The sequence below is a fragment of the Rhipicephalus microplus genome, chromosome 3 (assembly GCF_043290135.1).
Source record: "Rhipicephalus microplus isolate Deutch F79 chromosome 3, USDA_Rmic, whole genome shotgun sequence".
In the NCBI taxonomy this organism is placed as follows: Eukaryota; Metazoa; Arthropoda; class Arachnida; order Ixodida; family Ixodidae; genus Rhipicephalus; species Rhipicephalus microplus.
This window is the reverse complement of record NC_134702.1, coordinates 109,986,659-110,013,726: the sequence shown is the minus strand read 5'-3', so window position 1 is coordinate 110,013,726 and position 27,068 is coordinate 109,986,659. Positions and strand designations below refer to the sequence as shown.

The window sequence follows — 27,068 nt, the reverse complement described above, 5'->3', positions numbered from 1 at the left end:
ACCACTGGACAGACGGAGATCGAGGTTGTGTATAGGGTCAAGACGGCGGATGTACGATTTTCGCGCCGAGTCGTAGACTACGCATCCGTAGTCTAAAATGCTGCGTACAAGAGATCGGTAAATACGTATGAGGCAGAGTCGATCGGAAGCCCAGTGCTTATGGGAGAGTACTTTGAGCACGTTGAGTGCTCTGTTTAGCTTAGTTTTCAGTGCGTTTATGAGCCAGAAAGTTTAGTTTTTGGTCGAATATGATACCTAGAAATTTGTGTTCTTGTTTTATCGGCATGTTGATGTTGTATACTTTGAGTGTGGGTTCAGGGAACAAACCTCTTTTTTGCGTAAAGAGAACAGCCGTGTTTTTTGGGGTGGGGTGGGGGGTGTTGATAAGCGGAAACCATTTTGGTCGGCCTATTTCATAAGCCGATTTATTGTCATTTGGAGTTGCCTATCGCAGGATGATAGGCTGGAGGCAAGGCATGCGATTTGAAGATCATCAACGTAGATGGAGTGCATGACTGTACGGGGTATAGCCTTGTTGATGGAGTTAATTTTGACTATAAACAGGGTGGTGCTCAAAACGCATCCCTGTGGAACACCATTTTCTTGGACAAATATTCGTGATTTTACCGTACCCAAACGTATTTGAAAAGTTCTATTTGATAGAAAATCGTATAAGCAGTTCAGCATTCTTCCGAGAATCCCTAAGTTAGCTAGATCTCTGAGAATTTCATATATCCAAATTGTGTCATATGCTTTCTCTAGGTCAAAGAAGAACGAGAAACAGAACTGTTTGTATAGAAATGCTTGTCGTATTTCTTGTGCCAGCCTAACAATCTGATCAGTGGTGGAACAGGCCTTTTTGTATGCGCACTGGTGTGCGTCTATTAGGTGCTCCGACTCCAGAGTGAAGGTAAGTCTAATATTTATTATGCTTTCGTAAGTTTTTGCTAGGCAACTTGTTAATGCAATGGGCCTGCAACTACTTGGGGTTGTTGGGGGTTTACCGGGTCTAAGGAACGGTATAACTTTGGCTTTTTTCCAATCTTCAGGCATTATGCCAGAGTCCCATATTTTGTTAAAAAATTGGAGAAGTGCCTCCGCGGATGCTTGGTATAGGTGTGCCAACATTGCGTAGTGTATCTACTCAGACGCTGTTGCCGTTTTTTTACCGGCGGTTCGTCGGGGGCTATGCAAATCGAGCAGATAGATATAAGATGGTTGAATAGAACAGCGCGAACAGCCACAACCTCAAGAGAGCTTTGTAGCACAATGTGCTGGCATGCTACGCTTCTTTGTGCAATGATGGCCACACCTCAAGAAGAGAAATTGTCACCATTTCGATCTTTACGAAAAACCACATATTGATTTAAGAAATTCACATGAGTTGGCTTTAAATGAGTTTCTTGAACACAGAACACTTTTGGCTGATAGCCATTTAGCAAGTTTTTGATATCATCTAGGTTAATAAATAGGCCTTTGGCATTCCACTGTAGTATTTGTGTGGTCATATTGAGAAGAAATGTATGTGTCCTGTGTTCAGATGAATGGGCTCAAAATATGTGTTGAAGGGGAGGCTGCCCTTTAGGTCACTGACCCCTCTGATGGAGCGGTTACGAGATGTTTCTCTTTCTTATTGCGCTCCAACGAGCGGTGATCTTTGGGCGTCGACGACACTGGTGTTCGTTCATCAATTTCCATCGCTTTCTCCGAGGCACTGGAAGGTCGAGGACCGGGCACAGAGACTTGTGTCTCCGGCCTTAGAATTCGATTCAGCTTCGGGGCCTGTTGAGCCGAGGCCTGCAGACCCACCTATGATGTTGGTGGCGCGGCAATCGCAGCAGCCACCTGGGGGTGGACGAAGTGACTACTGGGCCACTGTTGGCGACCGCAGTAGACTGCCGAGGCACTTGTGGTACTACCCCCCGTTGCACCACCTCGGCAAAACTGGTGTGATCAGGTAAGACAGATGGTTCCTTGCTTCACGAAATGTTATGTTTTCTTTTACTTTTAGTGAGATGATCTCTTTTTCGACCTTCCATTTAGGACATGTTCTAAAGTAGGCTGGATGACTTCCATCACAGTTCACACAATGAGGGGATGATTCACAATCATCTGACTAGTGTTCATTGGAGCTGCATTTGGCACAGTTCTTTTTTTCCCGGCATATCTGCCATCCGTGCCTATACCGCTGGCACTTATAGCACCTCCGAGGGTTTGGGATGTACCGCCTCACGCGAAGTTTGATGTAGCCTGCATCTAGTGTGGTAGGAAGCACACAACTGTCAAAGGTTAGCATTATATGCTTAGTACGGATCTGCTCATTTTTCCGGCGAATCAATATTCTTTCAACCTTTACGACATTTTGATTCTGGAACCCATCAAGAAGTTCCTTATCACTAAGATGCAAGAAGTCATCTTCTGATATTACACCACAGCTCATCTTCATTGTTTTATGTGCACACACTGTGACTGGTACGTCACCAATGCATTTCAACTCAATAATTTTCTCAAATTGATCTTTGTTCTTAAGTTCAAGTAGCAAATCACCGCTAGTCATTTTCGTGGCCTTGTAGCCTGGTCCAATGGTGTTTCCGAGGCATTTCGCCTCCAGCAAAGGAGACAATTGGTGAGCAGTTGGGTTGCCCTCGCTATGGATCACATGGTATTTTGGAAATATGTCATTGCTTTTCAGGAAAAAGTGGAAGGGTGCTTTGGTGCGCCCTCTTTTTTGAGAGCGATCACGGAGTAAAGTAGCTTGTTTAGCCATGGGAGTAGTGCGTGTGTTCGGCGGCAGCGCCAACCGCCCACCACGGAGCCCAACAAGGGGACGCGGTAAGACTTGAACTAAGTCTGCACAACGCCAGCTGTACGCTGTCATTGTAACCGGGTATAGCATACCCAAGGTTGGATACCTACACGAGGTTAACCCTTGCCGCCAGAAAACAATGTAGTAAACGGAAAAGAGAAGAGGACAGGATAGATTTAAAGAGGAGAAAAGATGAAGATGTAGGGAGGGAGAGATAGGAAAAGGCGACTGCCGATTTCCCCTGGGTCGGTCAGCCCAGAGGTGCCATCTCCGCGAAGCCGAGGCCAAAGGGGTGTGTTCCCTCGGCCAAGGGGCCTTAATGGTCCAATCACCCGGCATCAGCTTAACCCCCAGGATCCCCTTTTTCCTGGACACGGCAAAGCCACGCACGGCAAGGCGTAGGAGGGAGTAGAAAGTCCCCCGTTAGCTCGGGACCGTGGTGTCGCTACGCACCAAACGCCTACTTACGCAGGCGCGCCTGCGGGGAGGGCCCTGGGAGACCAGTGTCTGCGGGCCCTTTGATGTGGATGGAGCAGCTGGCGCTGCTTCTTTTAAGGAGGCGGTTTGAGTCACCACAGGACCACTGGGTGTGGTAGCGGTGGATTCCTGAGGCCTTTGTGACGCTGCCCCCGACTGCATCACATCGGCGTAACTTCTGTGGAAAAGGTATGACAGCCGTTTTCGCGCTTTGCTGAATTATATTTTTTCTTTGACGGTCAGAGCGATCACTTCTTTTTCTTTTTTCCAACACGGCATGACCGGGAATAACCTGGGCGTTCCCCGTCAAAGTTAACACAGTGGGGTGAGGTTGAGCAGTTTTCCGATTTGTGGTCATTTGCGCTGCATTTTGCGCATGTTTCTTTGCCTCTGCATGAGTGCGAGGCGTGTCCGAATCTTTGGAATTTGAAACAGCGTCTGAGGTGGGGAATTTCAGCTCTGACATTAATTTTAATGTATGCAGCCTTAAGAGAGGTGGGCATTTCACTTGTTCCAAAGGTTAGTATTACGTGTTTGGTGGGCGCTTCCGGATTATTGTGACGGATTACTATTCATTGTACCATTATGACATTTTGGTCTCGGAATCCTTCGAGAAGCTTTCGTCACTAAGGCCTAAAAAGTCTTCTTTAGATATTACTCTCCTGCTGGTGTTTAGAGAGCGATGGATCAAAACGTTGACAGCTGTTTCTCCGATGCTGGTTAGTTGGGATAGCTTAGGCACTTAGTCTTTTTCGGTTAGCTCCAAGAGGATGTCACCACTTGACATTTTGGATGCTTTGTATGTGGGTCCTATTTTTTCTTTTAGGCACTTGGCCACCAAAAATGGGGATAGTTTTCTTAGAGGTGTGCTTTCACTATGGATAATATGGTATTTCGCGGAAGTAACTTTCGTTTCTGTCGAGAAGCGAAAACTTGCTTCGGTGCGGCCTCTCTTACGAGACCAATCAAGGGTGGCGGATGCTTGTGAAGCCATAGAAGTATGAATGTGTTCGGTAACAGCAGCAACCACCCACCACGGAGCCCAACAAGGGGACGCGTCTGGACTTGTTAAACAAGGCCTCCCGACACCAGCCATACGCTGTCAGTATAACCCAATGTAATTATCCAAGGTCGGATACCTACACAAGGTTAACCCTTGCCGCGACGAAAATCATAAGTAAACAGAACTGAGGAGAAGACAGGAAAGATAGAACGTGTGAGAAAAACACGAAGATGTGGGAGGAGAGAGACGGGAAAAGGCGACTGCCGATTTCCCCTGGGTGGCTCAGCCCAGGGGTGCCGTCTACGTGAAGCAGGGGCCAAAGGGGTGGGTTGCCTCCGCCGGGGGGCCTTAAAGGTCCAATCACCCAGCCTCGGCTCAACTCCCAGGATCCCCTTTTCCCCGGACGCGGCAAAGCCACGCACGGCTTAGCGTGAGAGAAAGTCAACCCCCCCCCCCGTTAGCTCGGGTCCGTGGTGTCGCTACACACCAAACACCTGCGTACGCAGGCGCCCCTGCGGGCTGTCTGGCCTAAAGGGCGTTTGTGAAGATCAAATATGCCCACATAGAATATCAAGAGACGGTGGAGGTCTTGTGCTTCTGAGGGCGAAAGATCTGGCGGTATCATTTTGGCAATGTCAATGCTCGAAAGGTTGGGCGCATTGAGCAAGTTGACGTGCGTAGTACGCCTGCCTGGCTCTTCCGGCAATCCAACACGGAACTTCGGAGTGGTCGCCACCTTCATTTTCCTGCAATGGCTCTACAGGCCAACTCACAAGAGCAACAGCAGCTGCCTCCTCTGGTTTTCCTGCTTCCACGAGACCCCGGAGCCTTCTCGGGCACAGGCAAGGATAAGTGGAATGTCGATGATTCGGTCGCACTGTACGAGCGCGTGAGCGAATACTATACGTGGACCCCACGTTGATGCTAGCCAACGTTGTATTTTACATGCGGGATACGGCACTCATCTGGTATGACACGCATGAGTCGGAGCTGACCGGCTGGGACATTTGCAAACTGAAACTTGTCGAGTTGTTCAGCAGGCCATTTGGGTGACAGCAGCCGCGAGGAAATACCTGGAATGTCGCGTGCAGACATCGACGGAATCATATGTATATTATATACAGAATGTATTGGGCCTCTGTCGAAAGGTGAATGAGAACATGAACGAAACTGACAAAATCGCGCACATATTAAAGGGAATTGCCGACGACGCCTTTAATCTGTTGATTCTTAAAGATTGCGCCACCGTCGACGTGGTGGTAAGGGAATGTCAGCGCTTCGAGCACGCCAAGAACAGTCGCATAACCAGCCAGTTTGTGCGTCTGCCTAATACTGCAGTCACTTCGGCCTGCGAAGACTGCCCCAAATTCACGCAAGCTTCATCATCCGAAAATGTCACCCGAATCGTTCGCCGCGAACTCGAAGCAATGGATCGTGCAGCCATGGCTTCCGACAGCCCTAAAGATAACGCATCCACCGTCTGCCTCATCCAAGCCGTCGTTCGCTAAGAAACAGCAAATCTCGGCATTGCACCTGTTTGCGCTGTTCGCACTACTGAGAGTTCGGCTTCGGTTAACCAGATCCCAGTGTACCCTTTCCGCTACCCTTCACGCTACCGAACCCTGCTGAATGGAGGACGTCGGATGATCGACCAATCTGCTTTCACTGCTCTCACGCCGGACACATTTCGCGCTACTGTCGCAATTGTTGAACGTCGAATTCATCCTTGAACACTCAGTCATGGCGTTGCTTTGAAAGCAACTCTCGTCAGTTTTCTACTCTGTACGATCCCCAGCCTGCTGCTACTAACGTTCAGGGTCGAAGGTTCAGCCGGTCACCATCACCCCACGGCCGCCGATCTGTCTCGCCAATAATTCCTCGATCCAGGTCCCCTGCACGACCTGGGTCCTCAACTTCTGGAAACTAGATCATGCAGCTCCCGGAGGTGACGCTGCATTAACGACCCGGTCTGCAAATCCTCTGTTGACAAGTCCTACCCGCCGCAATTTTCGGACCTTTTGGTGGATGACGTAACCGTTACAGCCCTCATAGACACTGGTGCACAAATTTCAAGCGCCACTCTCTGTATTAAACTACGAAAAACGATCACGCGTTCTTTTAAGTGTGCAGTAATGCTTACCGATGGGAGCAAATCTGCCGTTCTCTGCATGTGCACCTCTCGCGTGTGTATTGCTGGCCGTCAGACCGTCGTATTGTTCACCGTGCTTGAGCAGTGCTTACACGTCGTCATTCTTGGTCTCGACTTTCTCTCTGCGCACTCCACCCTTATCGACTGCTCAATGGATCTTCTTCAGCTGGAACTGCCTTTTGACGCCGCTGTTGTGTATGATGCTCAAAATAGCCTTTGTGCCATCGAGTTCCTGCATGTTCCGCCGCAAGCCGTGACTTACGTGCAGCTCGTGTGAGATCCGCCTGTGCGCGATGGTGAATATGTCGTTTCACCCATTACCGACTTTGTGCTAAAGCATTCTATTGCTGTCCCGAACACCATTGTGAGAGTACGCCACAACCAGACTATTTGTCTCTCTTGAACTTTGGTTTCGCTGCGCACGTGCCGCCAACTGGTATTAAACTAGGCGTCGCGTAGTCTTCGCAAGAGTGTGATATCTCTGAACTGTCAGCTGAGCAACCTACCCCGCACCTCCACCAATAATCTTACAAGGAAACGTATATTTGCATTTATTTGCAATAGTTACACGCGACGACGATGGCTGGCACACTGGTTAGCTGGGATCAGTCTCTATTCACTTCGTAGCCCTTTCTTCCAGGCAGAGACACTCTACCGCTTTATGCCCCAATCCCACTACTGCCTTGGGGCAGTTAGCTACGTTGGGTTTTATGGCGTAAAAGCAACAATGGCTATGATGCGCCAGACACTGGGTGATTTGGATAATAGGGTTAAAATGTGAGGTGAAAAACATATTTCTGTTTACAGTTTGTTTAAAAGACCTGCGGCCTCTAGAAACCGAAAAACATCCTGTATGGGGATTAGTGCATTTTCTGATAGTATTAACATTCGGTGTAGAGATGTTTGTGTTTTGTAAAACTGTTTAAAATAAGCGTGTCTTCTTTTTTAAAAAAATGGGCATGTTATTAAAATATGATTGATAGTCAGAAATTCCTTGCAATGTTCGCATTCTGGCTGATCTTCTCCGCGCAATAAGAAGTTGTGGTTGAGGTGAGTATGACCTATCCGTAGGCGGCATAGTGTTACTTCGATGAAGCGCTTTTGGTGATTGCACAACATCCATTCTTATAGAATAGGCTTGACAATTTGAAGCTTGTTGTGCACTTGAGCCTGCCACTCTTCTAGCCATTTTGCCCTAAAGGCTGTCCGACAACTGTTGAAACAGTCCCTGAATGGTGCCCTTATTTCTGCTATGCTTTGATGGCTTGCCCTTGTTGCTACTTTGTCTGCCTTTTAGTTTCCTGGGATACCAACATGGCTCGGCACCCATACAATTCGAATTGTCTGGCCATTTTTCTCGGGTCTTTCTAGCTTCTGTAAAATGTCCCCGAGAAACAGTTCGTTTCCCGACCTAAAATGTAAGGCTTTTAACGCGCTAAGTGAGTCAGTGTATATGACAGTTTTTTGTGATTTTTTGATAAAATATCTTCGAGAGCAATCAAAAGAGCATATACTTCTGCTTTGAAGATAGATACAAATGGCGGCAGTCTTATACATGTTTCTTAGTGTTTTTATATGACAGCACTTCCTGTACATTCTTGTGTTTTTGATCCATCAGTGTAGTATTTAGAGTGCGTGTTATATTTTTCTTGTACGGCTGGAAATCCTGCATAATTTGTTCTTGTGGAGTTTTCTTCTTCTTTAAATGAGTTAAAGCAAGGTCAGTGTAGTACGAAAAGTCCAATCATAGAGCCAGTCTTTCCGGCATTCGGACAACGCTTAGTGCCTGATTCGGTACTTTGTAGTCGAGACATATTTCTTCAAAGCGCAAGAGAAGTGGTCTTATCGTGTGCAATCTGTTATTGTATTGTATTCTGGTACCGATGTGAGAGACAATAGTGTGACATATGTGGCTTGGTTGATTGATATGTGGGGTTTAACGTCCCAAAACCACCATTTGATTATGAGAGACGCCGTAGTGGAGGGCTCCAGAAATTTCGACCACCTGGGGTTCTTTAACGTGCACCCAAATCTGAGCACACGGGCCTACAACATTTCCGCCTCCTTCGGAAATGCAGCCGCCGCAGCCGGGATTCGAGCCCGCGACCTGCGGGTCAGCAGCCGAGTACCTTAGCCACTAGACCACCGCGGCGGGGCATATGTGGCTTGGTTTCGATCGGGTTCTTGATACATAGGGTACAGTAAGTAGCGCTCCTCTTTGTTGCAGGCAAGGCTCGTTGCTCTTAGCATATAAGATCTGGACAGGTGAAGTACTATACGCTGGAGTCGCCAAGCGTAATCCATGATTATGTATTGGGTCAAGACGTTTGAGGTAAGATTTTCTGGCTGAACCGTAAATAACACTGCCGTAGTCAAGTATGCTGCGCACGATCGAGCGGTATATGTGTAAAAGGCAGACTCGATCGGCACCCCAGTGTTTCTACGATAGTATTTTCAGAATGTTGAGCGCTTTGTTTACTTTCTTTTTTGTGTAATTCATGTGGGAAATAAAGTTTGGTTTCCTGTCAAAGACTAGGCCTAGGAACTGGTGTTCTGACTTGAGTGGCAGTACACTGTTGTTGATTTTAAGAACAGGGTCAGGATACAAGCCTCACTTTTGTGAGAAAATTAGGGTAATGGTTTTCTGGGTAGAAAAGCGAAAGCCGTTTGATCTGCCCATTTGGTCAGGTTATTGATGGTTAACTGCAGCTGTCTTTCACATGTGGATATGCTTGAGGCTCGACATGCTATTTGAAGATCGTCAACATATAATGAGTGCATGATGGAAGGTGGGATTACTTCATTAACTGAATTAATTTTGACTATGAAGAGTGTAGTGCTTAACACGCAACCCTGCGGCACGCCATTCTCTTGGACAAAAATACGCAATAGTGCGAAGCCCAACCGTACCTGAAAGTTTCGGTTTGATAGAAAGTCAGAGAGGCAGTTAAGCATTCTTCCGCGTACTCCGAGATTCGCAGGGTCTCTCAGTATACCGTACCTCCACGTAGTCTCGTAGGCCTTCTCCAAGTCAAAAAACACTGCTAGGCAGTGTTGCCTATGTAAAAAGACCTCACACGCTGCGTGTTCGAGACGGACAAGATGGTCTATCGTTGAATGGCCTTTCTTATACCCGCACTGATGATCATCTAGTAGGTTGTCTATTTCAAGGGTGTATGTTAGTCTTATGTTTATTATGCTTTCGTATTATTTTGCCATACAGCTTGTAAGTGCTATGGGCCTATAGCTAACCGGTGAAGTGGATGGTTTTCCAGTCTTTACTAATGACCCTATGGTTGCCACTTTTCATTTTTTGGGCATTTTGCGAGTTTTCCAAATCACGGTAAAGAACTTCAATATTGCTTGCACGGCAGCTTGAGACAGGTGCGCGAGCATTGTGTAATCAATTCTGTCTGGCCCGACTGTTGTCTCTTTTCCCGCCGAAAGCACAGTGCTTAACTCTTGGAGTGTCAAGGGAGCATTGTACGGCTCATCTAGGCCACCGGTTACTGGTAGTTTTTGTTTTTCGGTTGTCTCTTTGTATGCCAGGAAGGATGGCGTGTAATTAGCGGAACTAGATATAGTGCAAAAGTGTTCGCCTAAATTGTTCGCCTGCTCCTCTAGAGATGTCTGTGTGCCTGGGTCTGTAAGTATGGGTATTGCGTATGAGGAGTAGTCGCCGTTGAATTTTCTAACCTGGTTCCACATTTTTATGGTTGTGATTGTGCTATTTATTGTAGATATGTACTTCTGCCAGGATGATTTTTCTGCATCTCTACGAATATATCATGCTTTGGATTTAGCTTGTTTGAACGCGAGAAGGTTGTTACATGTGGGGTAACTACGGAAGCTGCATTATGCTTTATTTTGTAGTTTTTTTTTGCTTTTGCACATTCACTGGTCCACCATGGCTTTAGCTTTCTTCCCACTAGTCCGGAAGATTGGGGAATAGCTTGCCCTGCCGCAGACAGTATGCAATCGGTGAACTTGTCATTTATTTCATCTACTGTTAGGTGTTCACAGAACTCATCCTGTAGATTAGCTCTCTGTGTAAACAAAGGCCAGTTAGCTTTGTGAAGCTTCCAACGCTGTCGTTAAGAGCGTATGGTCGGAAGTGGTGATGTTAGTTTTACAATCGACGGTATATGGTCACTGCCGTAAGGGTTGTTTATTTTTTCTTTGTAAAATCAGCCAACAGTGAGCTAGAGCGCAGTGCCAAATCCAAGCAACTCATGGTTCCTAAGCCTGGAGAGCAGTATGTTGGTGATCCAGTGTTTAAAAGACACACATTGTTAGTAAGAATAAAATCTTCAATTACCTGCCCTCTACTGTCTGTCCTTACACTACCCCATAGTATGTTATGCGCATTGAAATCTCCTTCCATTAAAAAAGTTTAGGTAGCTGTTCTGCGATCAATTCTAGATCTTTTACAGTGAAATGTGAATGAGGTGGAATGTATATGGAACAAAGAGTGATAGTTTTATGTGATAAAATGGCGATTGCAGCCGTTTCAATGAAACTGTTAACTATAACTTCTCAGACCGCTATACCACTTTGGACAACAATGGCGACGCAACCCGACAGCCGGTTGCTTTGCGAGCGGTCGCGACGTATAACAGTGTAACCTTTTAGTGTTTTGGTGTTTTTTGGTCCTAGATTCGTGTTCTGCAAGCATAACGCTACAGGAGAGAAGCTTGTAAATATGTCCTGAATGTCGCTTAAGTTTCGTGTCATGCCTCTGCAGTTCCAATGGACGATGTATGTCATTACGTGAAATGATATGTATAAAAGTTAGTATTTTAAAGTAGTTGTGCATAAGCTAAAAGCGGCACTATTTGTGTGTTTCATCACTTCTTTTTTTGTGGGGCCGAAAGTGTGTTTCGGCTCCCTTTTCCTCTTTTGCAAGGAGGGATGATGGGCTGCCTGATCGCCCTGCTAGTTGAAGCAGGGTCTGTCAGGCTTTCAGTGTCCGATGGACTCACGTCCATGGACTCAGCACCAGCAGGGTGCTCAGCAGGGCTGGTGCTTTACAGTTCCCAGCCGGGTGGTCATTCGTGCTGCACTTAGCACATGTGGCTTAACCTAATGACTGTGACGCGTGACCGAACCTTTGGCACTTGAAGCAGCGCCTTGGGTCCCGTATGTATGGTCTGACATTGATTTTCAGGTATCCTGCGTCTATTGAGCTGGGGAGATTGCTGGTTCCGAAAGTAAGAATGATGTGCTTAGTTGGGAGATGTTGGGAGATGTTTCCTCTAATGGTGATGTTTTGTACCTCGATTACATTTTGGTCTTGGAAGCCCTCGAGGAGCTCCTCATCACTGAGTTTCAGGAAGTCGTCTTCTGAGATGACGCCCCTTCATGTGTTCAGTGAGCGGTATGCAGTGATTGTGACATCAATGTTGCCGATGGTGGCAAGGTCGTATAACTTTTCTATATGGCCTTTGTTTTTCATTCAATGAGAAGCTCTTCGTTTGTCATTCTCGAGGCTTTGTAGTCTTTGCCAATTGCTTCTGCTAGAAATTTCGACAAAATGAAAACGAAAAGTTTGTGCATGCTTGTTCTCCCTTCACTATGTAGTACATAATAATGAGAAAATTGCTCCGAAGTCGAACCGGATGGTAAAATGGAAACGGTAGTTCTGTGCAACCTTTTTTGAGAGGCCGATCTGGAAGGGGGGGCGAGGTAAGAGAGCATTCTGCCACAACATGGTTTCGAAATTCGGCTGCGGTGGTAGCCACCCACCACCGAGTTCAACAAAGGGACGTTGCAGGTTTAAAAGCCTGCAGGCGTCAGCTATACGCCACCACTATATCCAAATATATATACCCAAAGCTGCATATGATACACAAGATTAACCCTTGCCGCCAATAAGGATTGAAGTAACTGGAAGCGAGTAGTAGACAGAAAGATCAAAAGTGAGACAGAAAGACGAAGATGTGAGGAGAGAAAAAGATAGGAACAGGCGACTACCGATTTCCCCTGGGTCGGTCAGCCCAGGGGTTCCGTACACGTCTACGTGAAGCTGGGGCCAAAGAGGTGTGTTGCCTCCGCTTGGGGGCCTTAAAGTTCAATCACCCGGCGTCGGCTCAACCCCCAGGATACCCTATTCTCCGGACACAGCTTAACTACGCCCGGCTAGGCGCGAGAGAGGTCTAAACCCCCCATTGGCTCGTGTCCCTGGTGTCGCTACACATCAAACGCCTGCTTGCGCAGACGCCCCTGCGGGGCGACGTGCTGTCTTTCATACGAAAGTCCCAGATGGTAGCATGTATTGACCAGGTGAGTACTCCGGCTGGATTTCTACCATTTTGTGAAATCATTAGTCACGGCATTATAGAAACAAGACTATATTTACGTTATTTACACATAGCAGGAGGAACAGTTAATGGCAGACGCTTGCTTCTTTCTCTTTCTTGAGAGCTTACGCGTTCTTCTTGATGGCTTCTTCTTCATCATCATCTTCTCAAGGAAAGGCAAATATTCAATAGGAGTATTAAACAAAAGAAATTTTTCATCAACCGGATCTGGCTATTCACTCGTCATCCCAGCAGCCCTTCGCGCAGAAGTGCTTTCAGCTTGCCAAAACGAAGTGAGTGGCCAACGTTCCCGAGTGACTGGCCAACGTTCTCGTGTAATCAGCCAGAAGAGTTTAGCAAAGGTGCTACTGACCATGACTGAGCACAGCCGTGAAGCACCGCGTTCTTACTTGCCCCGACTGCCAGCGACGCGACGCAATAAGCCACCGCCGACTAAACCAGCTGGCCTTCTTCAACCTGTGCAGGTCCCAAGAACATCATTCGACCAGAGCGGCATGAATATTTTGGGCCCACTTCCTACTTCTATTGCAGGGAACCGCTGGGTTATCGTCGCGACTGATAATTTGAACCATTAGGGCTATCCAGAGAGGTACGCAATGGAAGTGGCACGATTTTTCATCCAGAATATTGTACAGAGTCATGGTGCACCAACCGTCGTAATCACAGATACAGGAACTGCATTTACGGCGCCTCTTTTGGATCATGTCTTGACGCTGAGTGGAACATCTCATTTAAGACCACCGCCTACCACCCGCAAATGAATGGGCTAACAGAGCATCTAGACCAAACAATTGAGCACGTGCTCTTGATGTACGTAGATGTCGAACACTAAAATTGGTATAAAATCTCGTTTTATATTCTGTTTGCGTATAACGCTGCCAATCAAGAAAGAGGCGCATCACCCCATTCAGCCTCGTTCATGGACGGGAAGTACGAACTATGCTAGATGCAATGCTACCGCACGAATGCAAACCCATTGACCCGTATGTCGATGTGTTTACGGCACACGTGGATGAAGCCAGGCAACTTGCTAGCTTGTGGATTCTCCAGCCGCAAGAGTACGACGCAGGCTGCTGCGATGCTCACCATGGAAAAGCCGTTTACCAAACCGGCGACAGAGTACGGGTTTCGACGCCAATACGGAAATGAGACTTCCTAGAAGCTGTTAAGGAGATCTTTTGGACCATACCAAGTACTGCGACAACAGAGCGATGTAACCTACGAAGTCGTCCTCGACAGTTCCTGTTGTACGAGGCGTCGCCAGCACCATCCTGAACTTGTTCACGTGGTACGCATGAAGCCTTACGTCAGCGAGTGATTGCGTCATACTTTTTTAAACAAAAAGCCTGCATTACTAACTTAGCATTGAAGTGATGCTCTCTGAGGGAAAGGCAAATGACGTGTGTATACACATGTGGACGAAAATCTTGCTATTCAGCTGTTTTAAACGCGGTGCACTTGCTGTTTCAAGGAGTACCTGTCTTTTGCTCGCGTATATATATATATATATATATATATATATATATATATATATATATATATATATATATATATATATATATATATATATATATATATATATATATATATATATATATATATATATATAAATCTTTTTATATATATATATATACATATATGTGTGTATGTGACGCTATCATGCATGGGAGACATGGCCTGGCTCATACGTCATGTTTATTCCATTCTCACTTCTTTCTTTTCGGCTTGTACTTCTAACTCCTAACCATCGCTACCTTCTTACGTTATATATATATAACGTAACATATATATAACGTAACATATATAACATATATATATATATATATATATATATATATATATATATATATATATATATATATATATATGTAACAAACAATAATGCCAAGGAAAGTATAGGGGAAGATATTAGACTGATATTGAGCCCTTAAGTATCCACTTATTTTCTTAATTCATTAACGAGCGTCTCCTACTGGCACACTTAGTGCCCTTAGATTGTATACAAGGTACCATTAGTCAGCTGCCCGCTCGTAATAAGTTCACGTGCTACGTGACACCAAACAGGCCCAAAAGAGTGTGCCAAACTCGCCGCCATGGTTACTTGTGGCACTGGCTGACAATCCCACGTTTAAATTCACATATAAACCCAATAAATTGGCTGGGGGGATAGCTGCCGCGGTAGCTCAGTGGTAGAGCATCTAGCGCGCTATTCGAAGGTCACAGGTTCGGATCCTGCCCTTGACAAGTTATCTTTTCACCCATTTTTCTTTTTCATATTCACTATACAATTCGGTCTGATATCTTCCCCTATACTTTCCTTGGCATAATTTTCTGTTAGAGCCTATAATATTGTGTAAAACATGAAAAAACGAGCCCTTCAGTATACAACTTTTTCTTTATATATATATATATATATATATATATATATATATATATATATATATAATATCGCGGTGGTCTGTCTAGTGGCTAGGGTATGCGGCTGCATATCCGATGGAGGCGGAAATGTATGCCCGTGTGCTCAGATTTGGGCGCACGTTAAAGAACCCCAGGTGGTATAAATTTCCGGAGCCCTCCACTACGGCATCTCTCATAATCATATGGTGAATTTGGGACGTTAAAACCCTCATATCAATCAATGAAATATATATATATATATATATATATTGCATCCTTCCAGGTAGTCAATGAGCAGAATGAGCTCCGAGTCGTGACGCTGTTGCTCAGCTAAGCGGATTGCTGATACGACAGAAAGAAAAGTGTCGTCGTCTTCAAGGTCAGTGTTGGCATTTTCGACCGGTGCACGTGAGAGACAGTCGGCGTCGGTGTGTTTCCGCCCAGATTTGTGGACGATGGTGACATCGAAATCTTGTAGCCGAAGGCTCCATCGTGCTAGACGACCTGAGGGATCTTTGAGATTTGCGAGCCAACAAAGGGAATGGTGGTCGCTAACTACCCTGAATGGGCGGCCATACAAGTATGGGCGGAACTTTGTTATGGCCCAGACAACAGCGAGGCATTCCTTCTCGGTTGCAGAATAGTTTTTCTCCCCTGGGGATAACGTTCTGCTCGCATAAGCGATCACGCGCTCTACGCCATTATGCCACTGAACTAATACCGCTCCTAGTCCAACGTTGCTGGCGTCAGTGTGTAATTCCGTGTCAGCGCTTTCGTCAAAATGACCCAGTACAGGCGGAGCCTGGAGGAGGTTTCGGAGCGTGTCGAACGCATGACACTGATTGGGACCCCATACAAACGAGACACCGTCTTTTGTAAGCTTGTTGAGGGGTTCAGCAATCTTCGAAAAGTTTTTGAAAAAGCGCCTGTAATACGCACAGAGCCCCAGAAATCGGCGTAGGTCGCGCTTATTTGTGGGCACGGGAAAGGCGGCAACAGCACGGGTTTTCTCCGGATCTGGGCGGATGCCGGCATGGCTCACAACGTGACCAAGAAACTTCAGTTCTTCATATCCAAAGTGACATTTCTCGGGTTTGAGAGAAAGCCCCGCTGTTCTGATTGCCTGAAGTACTGCCTGAAGGCGTTGGACGTGTTGTTCAAACGTGTCTGCAAAGACCACGACGTCATCAAGGTAAACAAGACATGATTGCCATTTGAGCCCTGTGAGAACCGTATCCATCATTCTTTGGAAAGTAGCTGGTGCTGAGCATAGACCGAAAGGCAACACTTTAAACTCGTACAGGCCGTCGGGAGTAATAAACGCCGTCTTTTCGCGGTCGCGCTCATCCACTGCGATTTGCCAGTAGCCGCTACGTAAATCCATGGAAGAAAAATATTTAGCGTTGCGTATACGGTCCAACGAGTCATCTATCCGGGGTAGAGGATAAACGTCCTTTTTTGGTGACCTTGTTCAGTTTACGGTAATCAACGCAAAAACGCAACGTACCGTCCTTCTTCTTTACTAGCACAACTGGCGAAGCCCAGGGACTGGTTGATGGCTGGATGACGTCGTCCTGAAGCATCTGCTGGACTTGGTCACGTATAGCGTCTTGCTCTTTTTGCGACACCCTATAGGCGTGTTGTCGGATGGGTCTCTCGGTGGGTTCCGTGATAATACGGTGCTGAGCAAGTGGTGTCTGTTTAACCCTTGACGTAGTGGCAAAGCAGTCTTGAAATGAGCCGAGTAAACGCAAAAGGCTTTCTCGTTGAGACGAAGGTCGTCTCTCGTTTACGTCGAGAGTGCTCGTGAACGCCTCGTCAGGGTGGCCATTCGATGAAAATAAAGCTAACGTGGGCGAACCATCGGCATCGGCAAGTTCTTCACAATATGCAATGGCAGTGTGTCTCGTTGGGTGGCGATATTCGTCGCTGAAGTTCGTGACCCGCAGGTGAACATGCCTATTGCTAGGCTGAATGATTCCTCTGGCAACACAGATTTGTCGTGAAATAAGGAGAGACAAATTGGCCTCTGCAGTTACGGCGTCAGACATGTCCTGTCCCAATTCTACTTCGACAAAGAGGCTGCTTCGAGGTGGGAGGGTCAGAGAATCGTTGGTAACACGAAGTGCTCTTTTCCGGAATTGTGTACTGTCAGTTGCAGCACAAAAAGGATCCTCGAACGACACAAGTAATTCACGGAGGTCGATGACGGCGCCGTATTCACGAAGGAAGTCCATTCCTAGAATGACTGGCCGAGAGCACACGCGCAATACGAGGAAAGAGCCTGCAAATGTCGGCGTACGTATACGAATGCGTGCCGTGCACATACCGGTAGGCATCACCAGATGGCCCCCTGCCGCGCGCAACTGCGGTCCTTGCCATGGTGTGGTAACCTTCCTCAGTTCAGATGCCAGTGCGGCGCTCATTACGGAATAGTCGGCCCCGGTGTCGACGAGGGCGTTGACAGAATGATTGTCGACGAAGACGGCGATTTCGGCAGAAACAATCTTTCTGCTTTCAGAGAACACTGCAGAACCGGAATGGTCCTTGTCTGGTCGTTGCGTCGAATGAGGGTCTTTTACAGTTCGCCGGGCCGCGACTTCACCCCCAGAAGTCGCCGTTCCTAGTTTCCCCTGCGGGGTCTTGGTGACCGGCTCCTGAAAGGAGCGGAAGACGATGTGGGCAAACTGGGTGACGTAGACCGGCGAGGCGACGGTGATCTCGACTGGTGGTGCTGAACAGTCGAAGGTGTTCGCTGGCCCGTGAGATAGGCTTCGATTTCGCGGGGGCGCTCACCGTAGCGCGGGCATCGAGCTTCAGGATGGAAGCCGCGGAAACCTAGTTGCCGGTATTGACAGTTCCTGTATACGTGACCCGCTTCGCCGCAGTGATAGCCGAGCGGACGGTTATCCGAGGTGCGCCACGTGCTTGCCTTGCTACCACTTTGTCTTGAGGTAGACTGCAGATAGGTGGGTGTGCTCGGGAACCTTGAGCCGTGAGGCGGGCTCGAAGCAGTGGTGTGGAATGACTGCATAGCCTGGTACCTGGGCCGCATAGCATGATCTGTAGCCGGTGGCGCAGAGGATCGCAATGCCGCTGCGTATGTCAGGACTGGCGCCTCGGGAATCGGTGGTGTGATTGGGGTCAGGGGTGTGACGGCCTGCCGGACTTCTTGTCTGATTACATCCGCGAGGGCAGACACAGGTTGATGGGATCCCACCGCCTGAAACTGTCGCAGTTCGTCCCGAACAATACTTCGAATGAAGTCTGCGAGGGCCTGTCTCTCGCTGTCATAGCCGATAGAGCATGCGGTGGCCGGGATCTGGCGTTCGTATTGTGATGACCGCTGCTGCAGCGTACGTTCCATTGTGTTCGCCTCACTGATGAACTGGGCGACTGTCGTTGGTGGATTGCGCACGAGCCCAGCGAAAAGCTGTTCTTTTACTCCACGCATCAAATGCCTCACCTTCTTTTCCTCGGGCATGGCGGGGTCCGCGCGCTTGAAGAGCCGAAGCACGTTCTCGACAAACATGGGTACTCGTTCGTTCCGCCGCTGGTTTCTGCAGGATACGGCTTGTTCGGCCCTCTCCTTCCTTTCGGTGTTCTGAAAGGCGTCACGGAGCTGACGGCTAAACTCTTGCCAGGTTGCAAAGGAGCCCTCGTGGTTCTCGTACCATGTCTTCGCAGAATCCTCCAAGTAAAAGTAAACTCTGCGCAGCTTGCGAACATCGTCCCATTCGTTGATACAGGCAACCCGATCAAAGTGGTCGAGCCAGTCATCAACATCCTCGAAGATATCTCCATGGAACGGCTTTGGTGTCTGTGGCGCATGAAAAACATGGGCGAGAAGAGAACCGTGGGCATCGCTGGTTTGGACCACCTGGCTTGTCATCGGAATTGCCATCTTTCTGGGTGTCGATGTCAAGGGACCAAATTCAGGGGGTAACCCACGCAGGCGGTGGCTGCTTCTTGCTCTGGGAGAGGTAGCTGTCTCCACGATGGCCGACACACCCGAAGTACACGTACCCAGCACTTCCACCAGTAATGTCGCGAGCAAAAACAAGATCTGCAGCCAGGAGTTCACCCGAACCGGGGCAACCAGAACGTTCTCTTCTTCTTCGTAGCCTAAAACGGGTATGAGCCACAGCGGCTCGTTCATCAATGGTGGCAATATATATATATATATATATATATATATATATATATATATATATATATATATATATATTCAAGCACATCCTTCGTGAGCAGTCACAATGTGGTATATTTCGACATTTCAGCCAGTCTGGCAATCAAGATTGAAGGTACTGTTTGTTGATGCTCAGCTTTATACAATCTTAAATGAGAGAAAGAGAGATGAAGGAAAAAAATAAATAAAGGAAATCAAGAAAAAGCAATGAGAACATGGAACGGACACCCCTGGCCGCCCCCTTCCACTTTTCTCTTCCCCACCTCCTTCCTTCCTTTTCTCCTCCTCATATATATATATATATATATATATATATATATATATATATATATATATATATATATATATATATATATATATATATATATATATATTGTAGAATGGATATGGTGCATTTCACAGTGCCTGCAAAAGACCAGGAAGAGGACCGTGGTTCGTGCTCGTGACAGCTCCGATTTGGATCGCTGAGCGCTTGACCTGTGTTCGTTTTTGATAAACGCGTCGAAGACGCAACGCTCAACGCGTACTATCAAGTGGTGGAGAGTGCTGGTTCTCTTTTTCACCCTGGAACTCCGTAGCTAGACTCCACCTCCGCCGTCTATCATGCCTGACGATGTTGCAGCACAGCCGAATGCTGCCACGCCCCCCGCTCTCCGCTGCTCCAGTATTCCGAGGGAGCGCGACCCAGTTCTGTTCAACGGCACTAATGAATAGGACGTCGACGAGTGGCTCGCTTCGTTTGAAAAAGTGAGTGTCAACAACCGGTGGGACGATAAAGACAAACTCGGTCGCGTCCACTTCTACCTGAGGGGTGTCGTGGAGCTTTGGTTGATCAACCATGAGGCTGAGATTACCATCTGGGCCTCTTTCAAAACGACCTTCGCAGACATATTCGGCCGACCGGCAGTGCGCAAGCTCCGCGCGGAGCAGGGTTTGCGTGATCGTGACCAGTTGCCAGGAAAAAGTTTCACGTCTTACATTGAGGACGTCGTAGGCCTCAGCCGGCGCTTCAATCCGGCCATGTCATGAGCCGACAAAGTCAAGCATATTATGAAGGGCATCGAGAACAATGCATTCCACATGCTTGTGGCGAAATCTCCTCGAACCGTCACAGACATCATTCAGCACTGCCAGAGCTACGACGAGTTGTGGAAGCAGCGCATTTCCACGCGACTTCACAGTTTCAACACCACAAGCACGTCAGCACTGACCGTTGGCGCGATCTCCCCAGGTCCGGTAGTATTGACGCACCATATACAACAATTCATGGAGGTTGCCCGTCAACTGTCTCTTGTTCCCTTTCTCCCTAGTGATAGTCATGGACTCCCCTCGGCACTGTGCCAAACCATTGAGGAGCAAGTATCCGAAGCTTTTCCACCTACGCACCAGCCACCACCTGTATCAGCGCCATTGACCTACGCCGACGTCGCATGATGGCCTTCACATGCAGTGCCATGCAGCACAGGCCCTCCTCAACGCCCTCATGTCTTCTACGCACCGCAGGCGCCGACAAGCCCGCAAGTTCCGCTTTATTGACGTCCTGCCACCCGTCCCAATAATCCTTGGCGCACACTGGAAAACCGACCAATATGCTATTACTGTGGTCTACCCGGGCATGTCGAGCGTTTCTGCCGCCGCCGCGTTTCTCGTCCAACTGCCGGTGAAACCAATCACAGCTACGACCATACAGAGCCGCAACAGCCAGTACCCTCCCACGCTCCTTGAAACACCTCATCGTCGAACCGCCGCACCTCCAACTCGTCTCGATCACCCTCCCCGCGCCGGCGCTCGCTATCGCCAATGCTTCGACGCACCACGCCCGTCCACACGGAAAACTGACCACCGCAGTTCCCGAGGCAAGAACTGCGCCACTGTCGACATCTACAAGGCCTCGTTCCCAACCTGCAAACGAAATTCCATTCCTCAATGAAGGTGTTGCCGTGTTCGCCTTAGTCTATGCTGGAGCTGCTGTGTCCGTGTTTAGCGAAGCAATGTACCACAAGTTGAAAAAGATTACGACTCTGCTTTGTGGTGTTTCTCTCCGTACGGCGACCGCACATCACTTGCAACCTTCCGTCACGTGCACAGCTCGTCTACTCATTTGGGACGTTTTGTATGTGTTGCAATTCGTCGTATTTCCGCACTGCTCGCATGACGTTATATTGGGCTGGGACTTTCTTTCCATGCCGTTGTCGATTGTGCCCGTGCCGAGCTTGAATTATCAGCAATCTCGGACATCGCTCCTGCCAAGTCATCTTTTTCTCGTGTCGTCATCGCCGAGGACATGGACATCTCACCTATGTTGTCTGCTATTGTGCCAATCTCCTGCGACTATGCTTTCTCTACCGCCTTGTTTGCGCCTTCAGCGAAATTCACTTCCCGTAAGCATTTTCTCATCACGATCGAAAACTTCTCCACAACCATTTACGTCACGAACCTGCTTTCGGTCCCAACCACTATGTTCCGCGGAGAATGTATAGGGCAACTTGAGGACAATAATTCAGTCTGCCCTAACTCACTACCTGGTCGCACAGCTAGCCTCGACGTCGCGAGCGTTAATGTCGATACCACAGCCAACCCATCTACCCCAGATGCCTTCCTTCCATTGCTTCGGACCTTCCCAGCGTTCAGCGGACGCAACTCTTGAAGCTTCTCGGCCGCTTTCGGATGTTTTTCGATTGCAAGCAACCCAGTTTGGGCAAAACAACTTTGATCGCTCATCATATAGACACCGGCAGCCATGCACCCCTGCGCCAGCGTCTATACCGCGTCTCTCAAGCTGAACGTCGGATTATTGAAGACCACGTGACTTACAAGCTTAGCCGGGGAGCCATAAAACCGTCCCACAGTCCCTGGGCATCCCCGGTGGTGCTCGTGAAAAAGAAGAACGTTTCATCCGCTTCTGTGTTGATTATAGGCACCTTAACAAGATCACGCACAAAGATGTCTATCCGATCCCCAGAATTGATAACGCACTCGACTATTTGCAAGCAGCGGAGTTCTTCTCTTCACTGGATCTTCGGTCGGGGTACTGGCAGGTACCTATGGATGAAGCCGACTACCCCAAAACTTCGTTCGTAACTCCTGACGGCTTGTACGAGTTCAACTTGATGCCGTTCGGCCTTCGCAATGCCCCGGCCACATCCGAGCGTCTTATGGACAACATAATTCGAGGTCTCAAGTGGCATACGTGCCTTCGCTATCTGGACGACGTCGTGGTTTTTTCAAAAGGCTTCAATACCCATCTCCAGTGCCTCACAAGTGTCCTGGAATGCCTCACACATGCTGGGCTACAACTAAATTTGAAGAAATGTCACTTCGCCGCACGGAAGCTCGAAATCTTAGGGCACGTTGTCAGCAAGTACGGCGTTCTACCAGACCGAGACAAACTCCACGCCGTCACCGAGTTTCCTGAGTCGTCGACGCTCAAACAACTCTGAAGCTCTATAGGCCTATGCTTGTATTTTCGACAATTTATTCGTAATTTCGCATCTATAATGATCCTTTTAACACGTCTACTTGCTGACAGCCAAGGTATCGCGGCATGGTCGTCCACCTGTGACGACGCATTTGCGAAATTACGTCATCTTCTGACATCGCCGCCGATTCTCCGTCACTTCGACCCAGACGCCCCTACCAAAATCCACACGGACGCTTGTGGAGTCGGCCTTGGCGCTATCCTTGCGCAGTGGAAGTCTGGCTTCGATAAGTGCGTTGTGTCTTACGCGAGTCGCACTCTGACCAGAGCTGAAGAAAATTATTCGGTGACAGAGAAAGAATGTCTAGCAATAGTTTGGGTAATCGCTAAACTTAGACCTTACATATATGGTCGCACATTTGATGTCGTGAGTGACCATCACGCCCTCTGCTGGTTGTCGTCACTAAAAGACCCATTTGGTCGCCTAGCCCGTTGGGCATTGCGACTCCAAGACTAGGACATCCACGTCGTCTACAAGTCAGGGCGCAGACATTCAGACGCCGACGCTCTCTCTCGATCTCCGCTTCCCCATGACTTTGCAAATGCGCCTGTTTCTACCTACAATTTTGCCTCCCTCACACACGCTGACATGCCATCCGAGCAGCGTCAAGACCCTTGGATAGTGTCTTTTATAAAGTTCCTATCGAAGCCATCACCGAGTACCGCCAGTCGCTCGCTGCGGCGCACAGCTCGCCATTTCACCATGCGCGATGGACTACTTTACCGACGCAATTACCTCAGTGAAGGTCGCAAGTGGTTGTTGGTGATTCCTTGCCATCTAGGTGCTGATATTTGCGCCTCGTTCCATGCGGACCCCCAATGCGGCCACGCTGGTGTAATAAAGACGTATGCACGCCTACAGCTGTGGTACTACTGGCGTGGAATGTACCGATTTGTCGTCCAATACGTGCGTTCATGCTCAAAATGTCAACGCCGGAAGAGTTCACCGCATGCCGCCACTGGACCGCTCCAGCCGTTGCCCTGCCCATCCCGACCTTTTGATTGCATCGGAATTGACTTATACGGCCCACTTCCATACACACCTGACGGGAATCGCTGGTTGGTTGTCGCTATTTATCATTTGACACGATGTGCTGAGACTGCCGCGCTGCCAGAGGCTACATCACGTGAAGTCGGCTTATTTATTCTTCACAAACTTGTTCTTCACCACGGCGCTCCTCGCGAGTTACTCAGCGACCGTGGACGCACGTCCCTCTCAGAAGCCGTCCAAGACCTCCTGCGTGAATGCAATGTTGTTCATCAAACGACCAGTGCGTACCATCCCCAAACCAATGGCATGACTGAACGCTTCAATCGCACATTAGGGGACATGCTGTCCATGTATGTATCTGCTGACCACACCAACTGGGACCGTATACTACCATTTGCCACCTATGCGTACAACAGCGCCACTCAGTCCACGACTGGATTTTCTCCCTTCTTTCTTCTATATGGCCATGAACCCTCCTCATTTTTGGATACTATTCTGTTGTATCACCCGGATACTTCATAGTCTGCATCTCTCTCAGAAGTCGCCACCTATGCGGAAGAATGCAGGCAGCTAGCATGTTCGTTAACAACACAAGACCAAGCACACCAAAAAAACCGCCATGACGCCGACCTGCCTCCCCAGTCATATTCGCCTGGAACATTGGTGTGGCTTCGCGTTGCCTCCTCAGCTCCAGGCCTTTCTTCAAGCTGCTGTCTAAGTATGAAGGCCCCTGCCGCATCCTGCGTCAAGCATCCCCGGTAAACTATATTGTCGAGCCCGTACTGTCATCCACAGACCGCCGTGTCGCGGCCGTGAGACTGTTTACGTCGACCGACTGAAGCCACACTATGACCCACCAGTTGTACCAGTGCCTTAGGTCGCCAGAATGGCTCCTTTTCTGTGGGGGAGTGATTTGTAGAATGGATAGGGTGCATTTAGCAGTGCCTGCAAAAGAAGAGGAAGAGGACCGTGGTTCGTGCTCGTGACAGCTCCGATATAGTATGCTCAACGCGTACTATATATCAATTAGATGGAAAAGTATGGTTAGGGAAATTGCATATCTTCAATAATAAAGTTTTGGCCTTGGCACGGCCTTCATCAAACATTGACCTTCCGGCCAGGACTTGTTAACAGTCAATACATCCACCTTTCGTAATTGCGCTACGTCAATTCTTGTCTATAGCTGTCGTTCATCGTCCACGCATTCGAGCATATGGTCTGCGGATGTCTTCATTGGCAGCTTTGCTGAAAGTCTGGTCAACATAGCCGTTTACAGTGTGTTGCAGACAATATTACGAGGGTATTAAAATTTACGCGGGACATAAAAGTGCATATACATACGTAGTAATGGTCCTGGTGGTCTTGGTGAATTGTGACTGCTTGACAGCTGCTGGTGCCGAGGATTTTCATGATGTTCTGTGGGTATCGTGTCAAAAGAATGAGCCGGACTACCACAATTTAACGTAGACAGAAGTGAAAATATTGCTATGTGTTTCAGAATGTTCCGATTCCGGGTTTCTGTCATGATTGACTGCGGCAGCAGTGTTTCTAACAATACAGTCGGAACGCCGTGCCTGTTGGCACGACACAGCTCCTTGTCAAGCGTCGTGATATATACGTGTGCGCAATCAGCTTTCGAGAGAAGAATGTTTAATTTTATTATTAGCGTAATTATTGTGCACATTACAAAGCACGTGCCACACCATCGGCACGTCTCACAGGGTGCAATGGAGTAAGGAGGAAACCCAGCTATGCGATATGAATACTTCCAGTTATTCGATTCAACACTATCAACAACGTGTTACAGCCTATAAAAATGTAAAATCTAAACTCTTACCACTGGTACTTGATAACGGGTGAAATGAGCAAGCGGAGATATTGAGTGATATGGGCTAGATGCTAACAGGCAGTGGTTTTTATCTTCGCTTAGAACTCTCAATTCTACTTACTTTTCACTTTTAGACGAAAAATTCAGACATATGCATCAAATATAGCTTGAATCGTTTGAACGGTTCGCACGGTAAATATCTCTGTTTCTAAAATATTATGTCGAGAATGCTGAGCTTGCGTATAATGAACTCTACCGCCATGTTAACACTGTATTAGTTGCTATCTATCTATCTATCTATCTATCTATCTATCTATCTATCTATCTATCTATCTATACATCTATCTATCTAGTTATCTATCTATCTATCTATCTATCTATCTATCTATCTATCTATCTATCTATCTATCTATCTATCTATCTATGTCTGTATTGAAATAGGTTAAGAAGAAAGGACGATCAGAAAGGATGAGCAGAAGCAAGACCCATCATTTCGCATTTGTTTACTGGCCAGAAATTTTTTCTTTTGCGCTGTGAATGAATTCTGAAAAACGTCCATTACGTTGTGATAAACAAACGCACAGTTACAAGTGGTTCATCAATGAGTCAGAGACGTACAAAACGTTCGTCATAACTCCTGGAGGGATATGAAGAGTTTCTCAGTGTGAATTATCCTTCCATTATTGACGAATGATTGCATGCTTGAAAAACTGTATGAGTGGGCTTGTTTACAGTTGTAGGTGATAAAACTTTTAGTGCACACAAAATGGCACGGATGAAGGAAGTGACGTAAGTACAATGCGCCTAATAAAAACATATTTTATGCGAAGGTGCAACACACACGTAGAACTGTGGCGCGCATACGCGGAATGCTCTGGCTAGGCTCATTAAGCAATTTTAATATCAGCGACAACTAAGCAGCGGAAGCAGATTGATTAGAGCACTTGAATAGCAAACGATTACTGTCGTTTGATTCGACTCACTCAAAGAATATGAAGCGTGCAATTGCTTCCATTTGCCTAGAATCCATCCTTCAAAAGTTATGCGTTCATGTAGCCAGCGACAGGTGTTATCATTGCAAATTCTACACATTGAAGCGTGCGGAGCTACGCCACTATATTTTCTTTCTTGATTGATATGTGGGGTTTAACGTCCCGAAACCGCCATATGATTATGAGAGACGCCGTAGTGCAGGGCTCCGGAAATTTCGACCACCTGGGGTTCTTTAACGTACATCGCGTTTTCTTTCTTACGAAGTCATTTTTCTGTTCGGTAAATAGATGCTGTGCTGATCCACGGAGATCCTGCTTCTTTTAGACTGCCTTGATACTCTCGTGGGTAATGTTGTTGCCCGTGATGTCAATTCAATCATCCAGTGAAAGTACACGAACAATTCCTGCAATGTTAAGATTACTGGTTGCTGTGTTTTC

At 47.6% G+C, this 27,068-nt stretch overlaps 1 protein-coding gene across 2 annotated transcripts in view; it reads right to left on the bottom strand.

The window, feature by feature from the left end:
* Positions 1-25,377, bottom strand: part of LOC142803872 (uncharacterized) — a 40,107-nt gene extending 14,730 nt beyond the window's left edge. For both annotated transcript variants that reach the window (XM_075890134.1, XM_075890133.1), the window contains exon 1: positions 25,152-25,377. In XM_075890134.1, the coding sequence (XP_075746249.1) occupies positions 25,152-25,335 (184 nt within the window). In that variant the 5' untranslated portion in view covers positions 25,336-25,377. The remainder of the gene's footprint in view (positions 1-25,151) is intronic.
* Between the last annotated feature and the right edge of the window lie 1,691 nt (positions 25,378-27,068).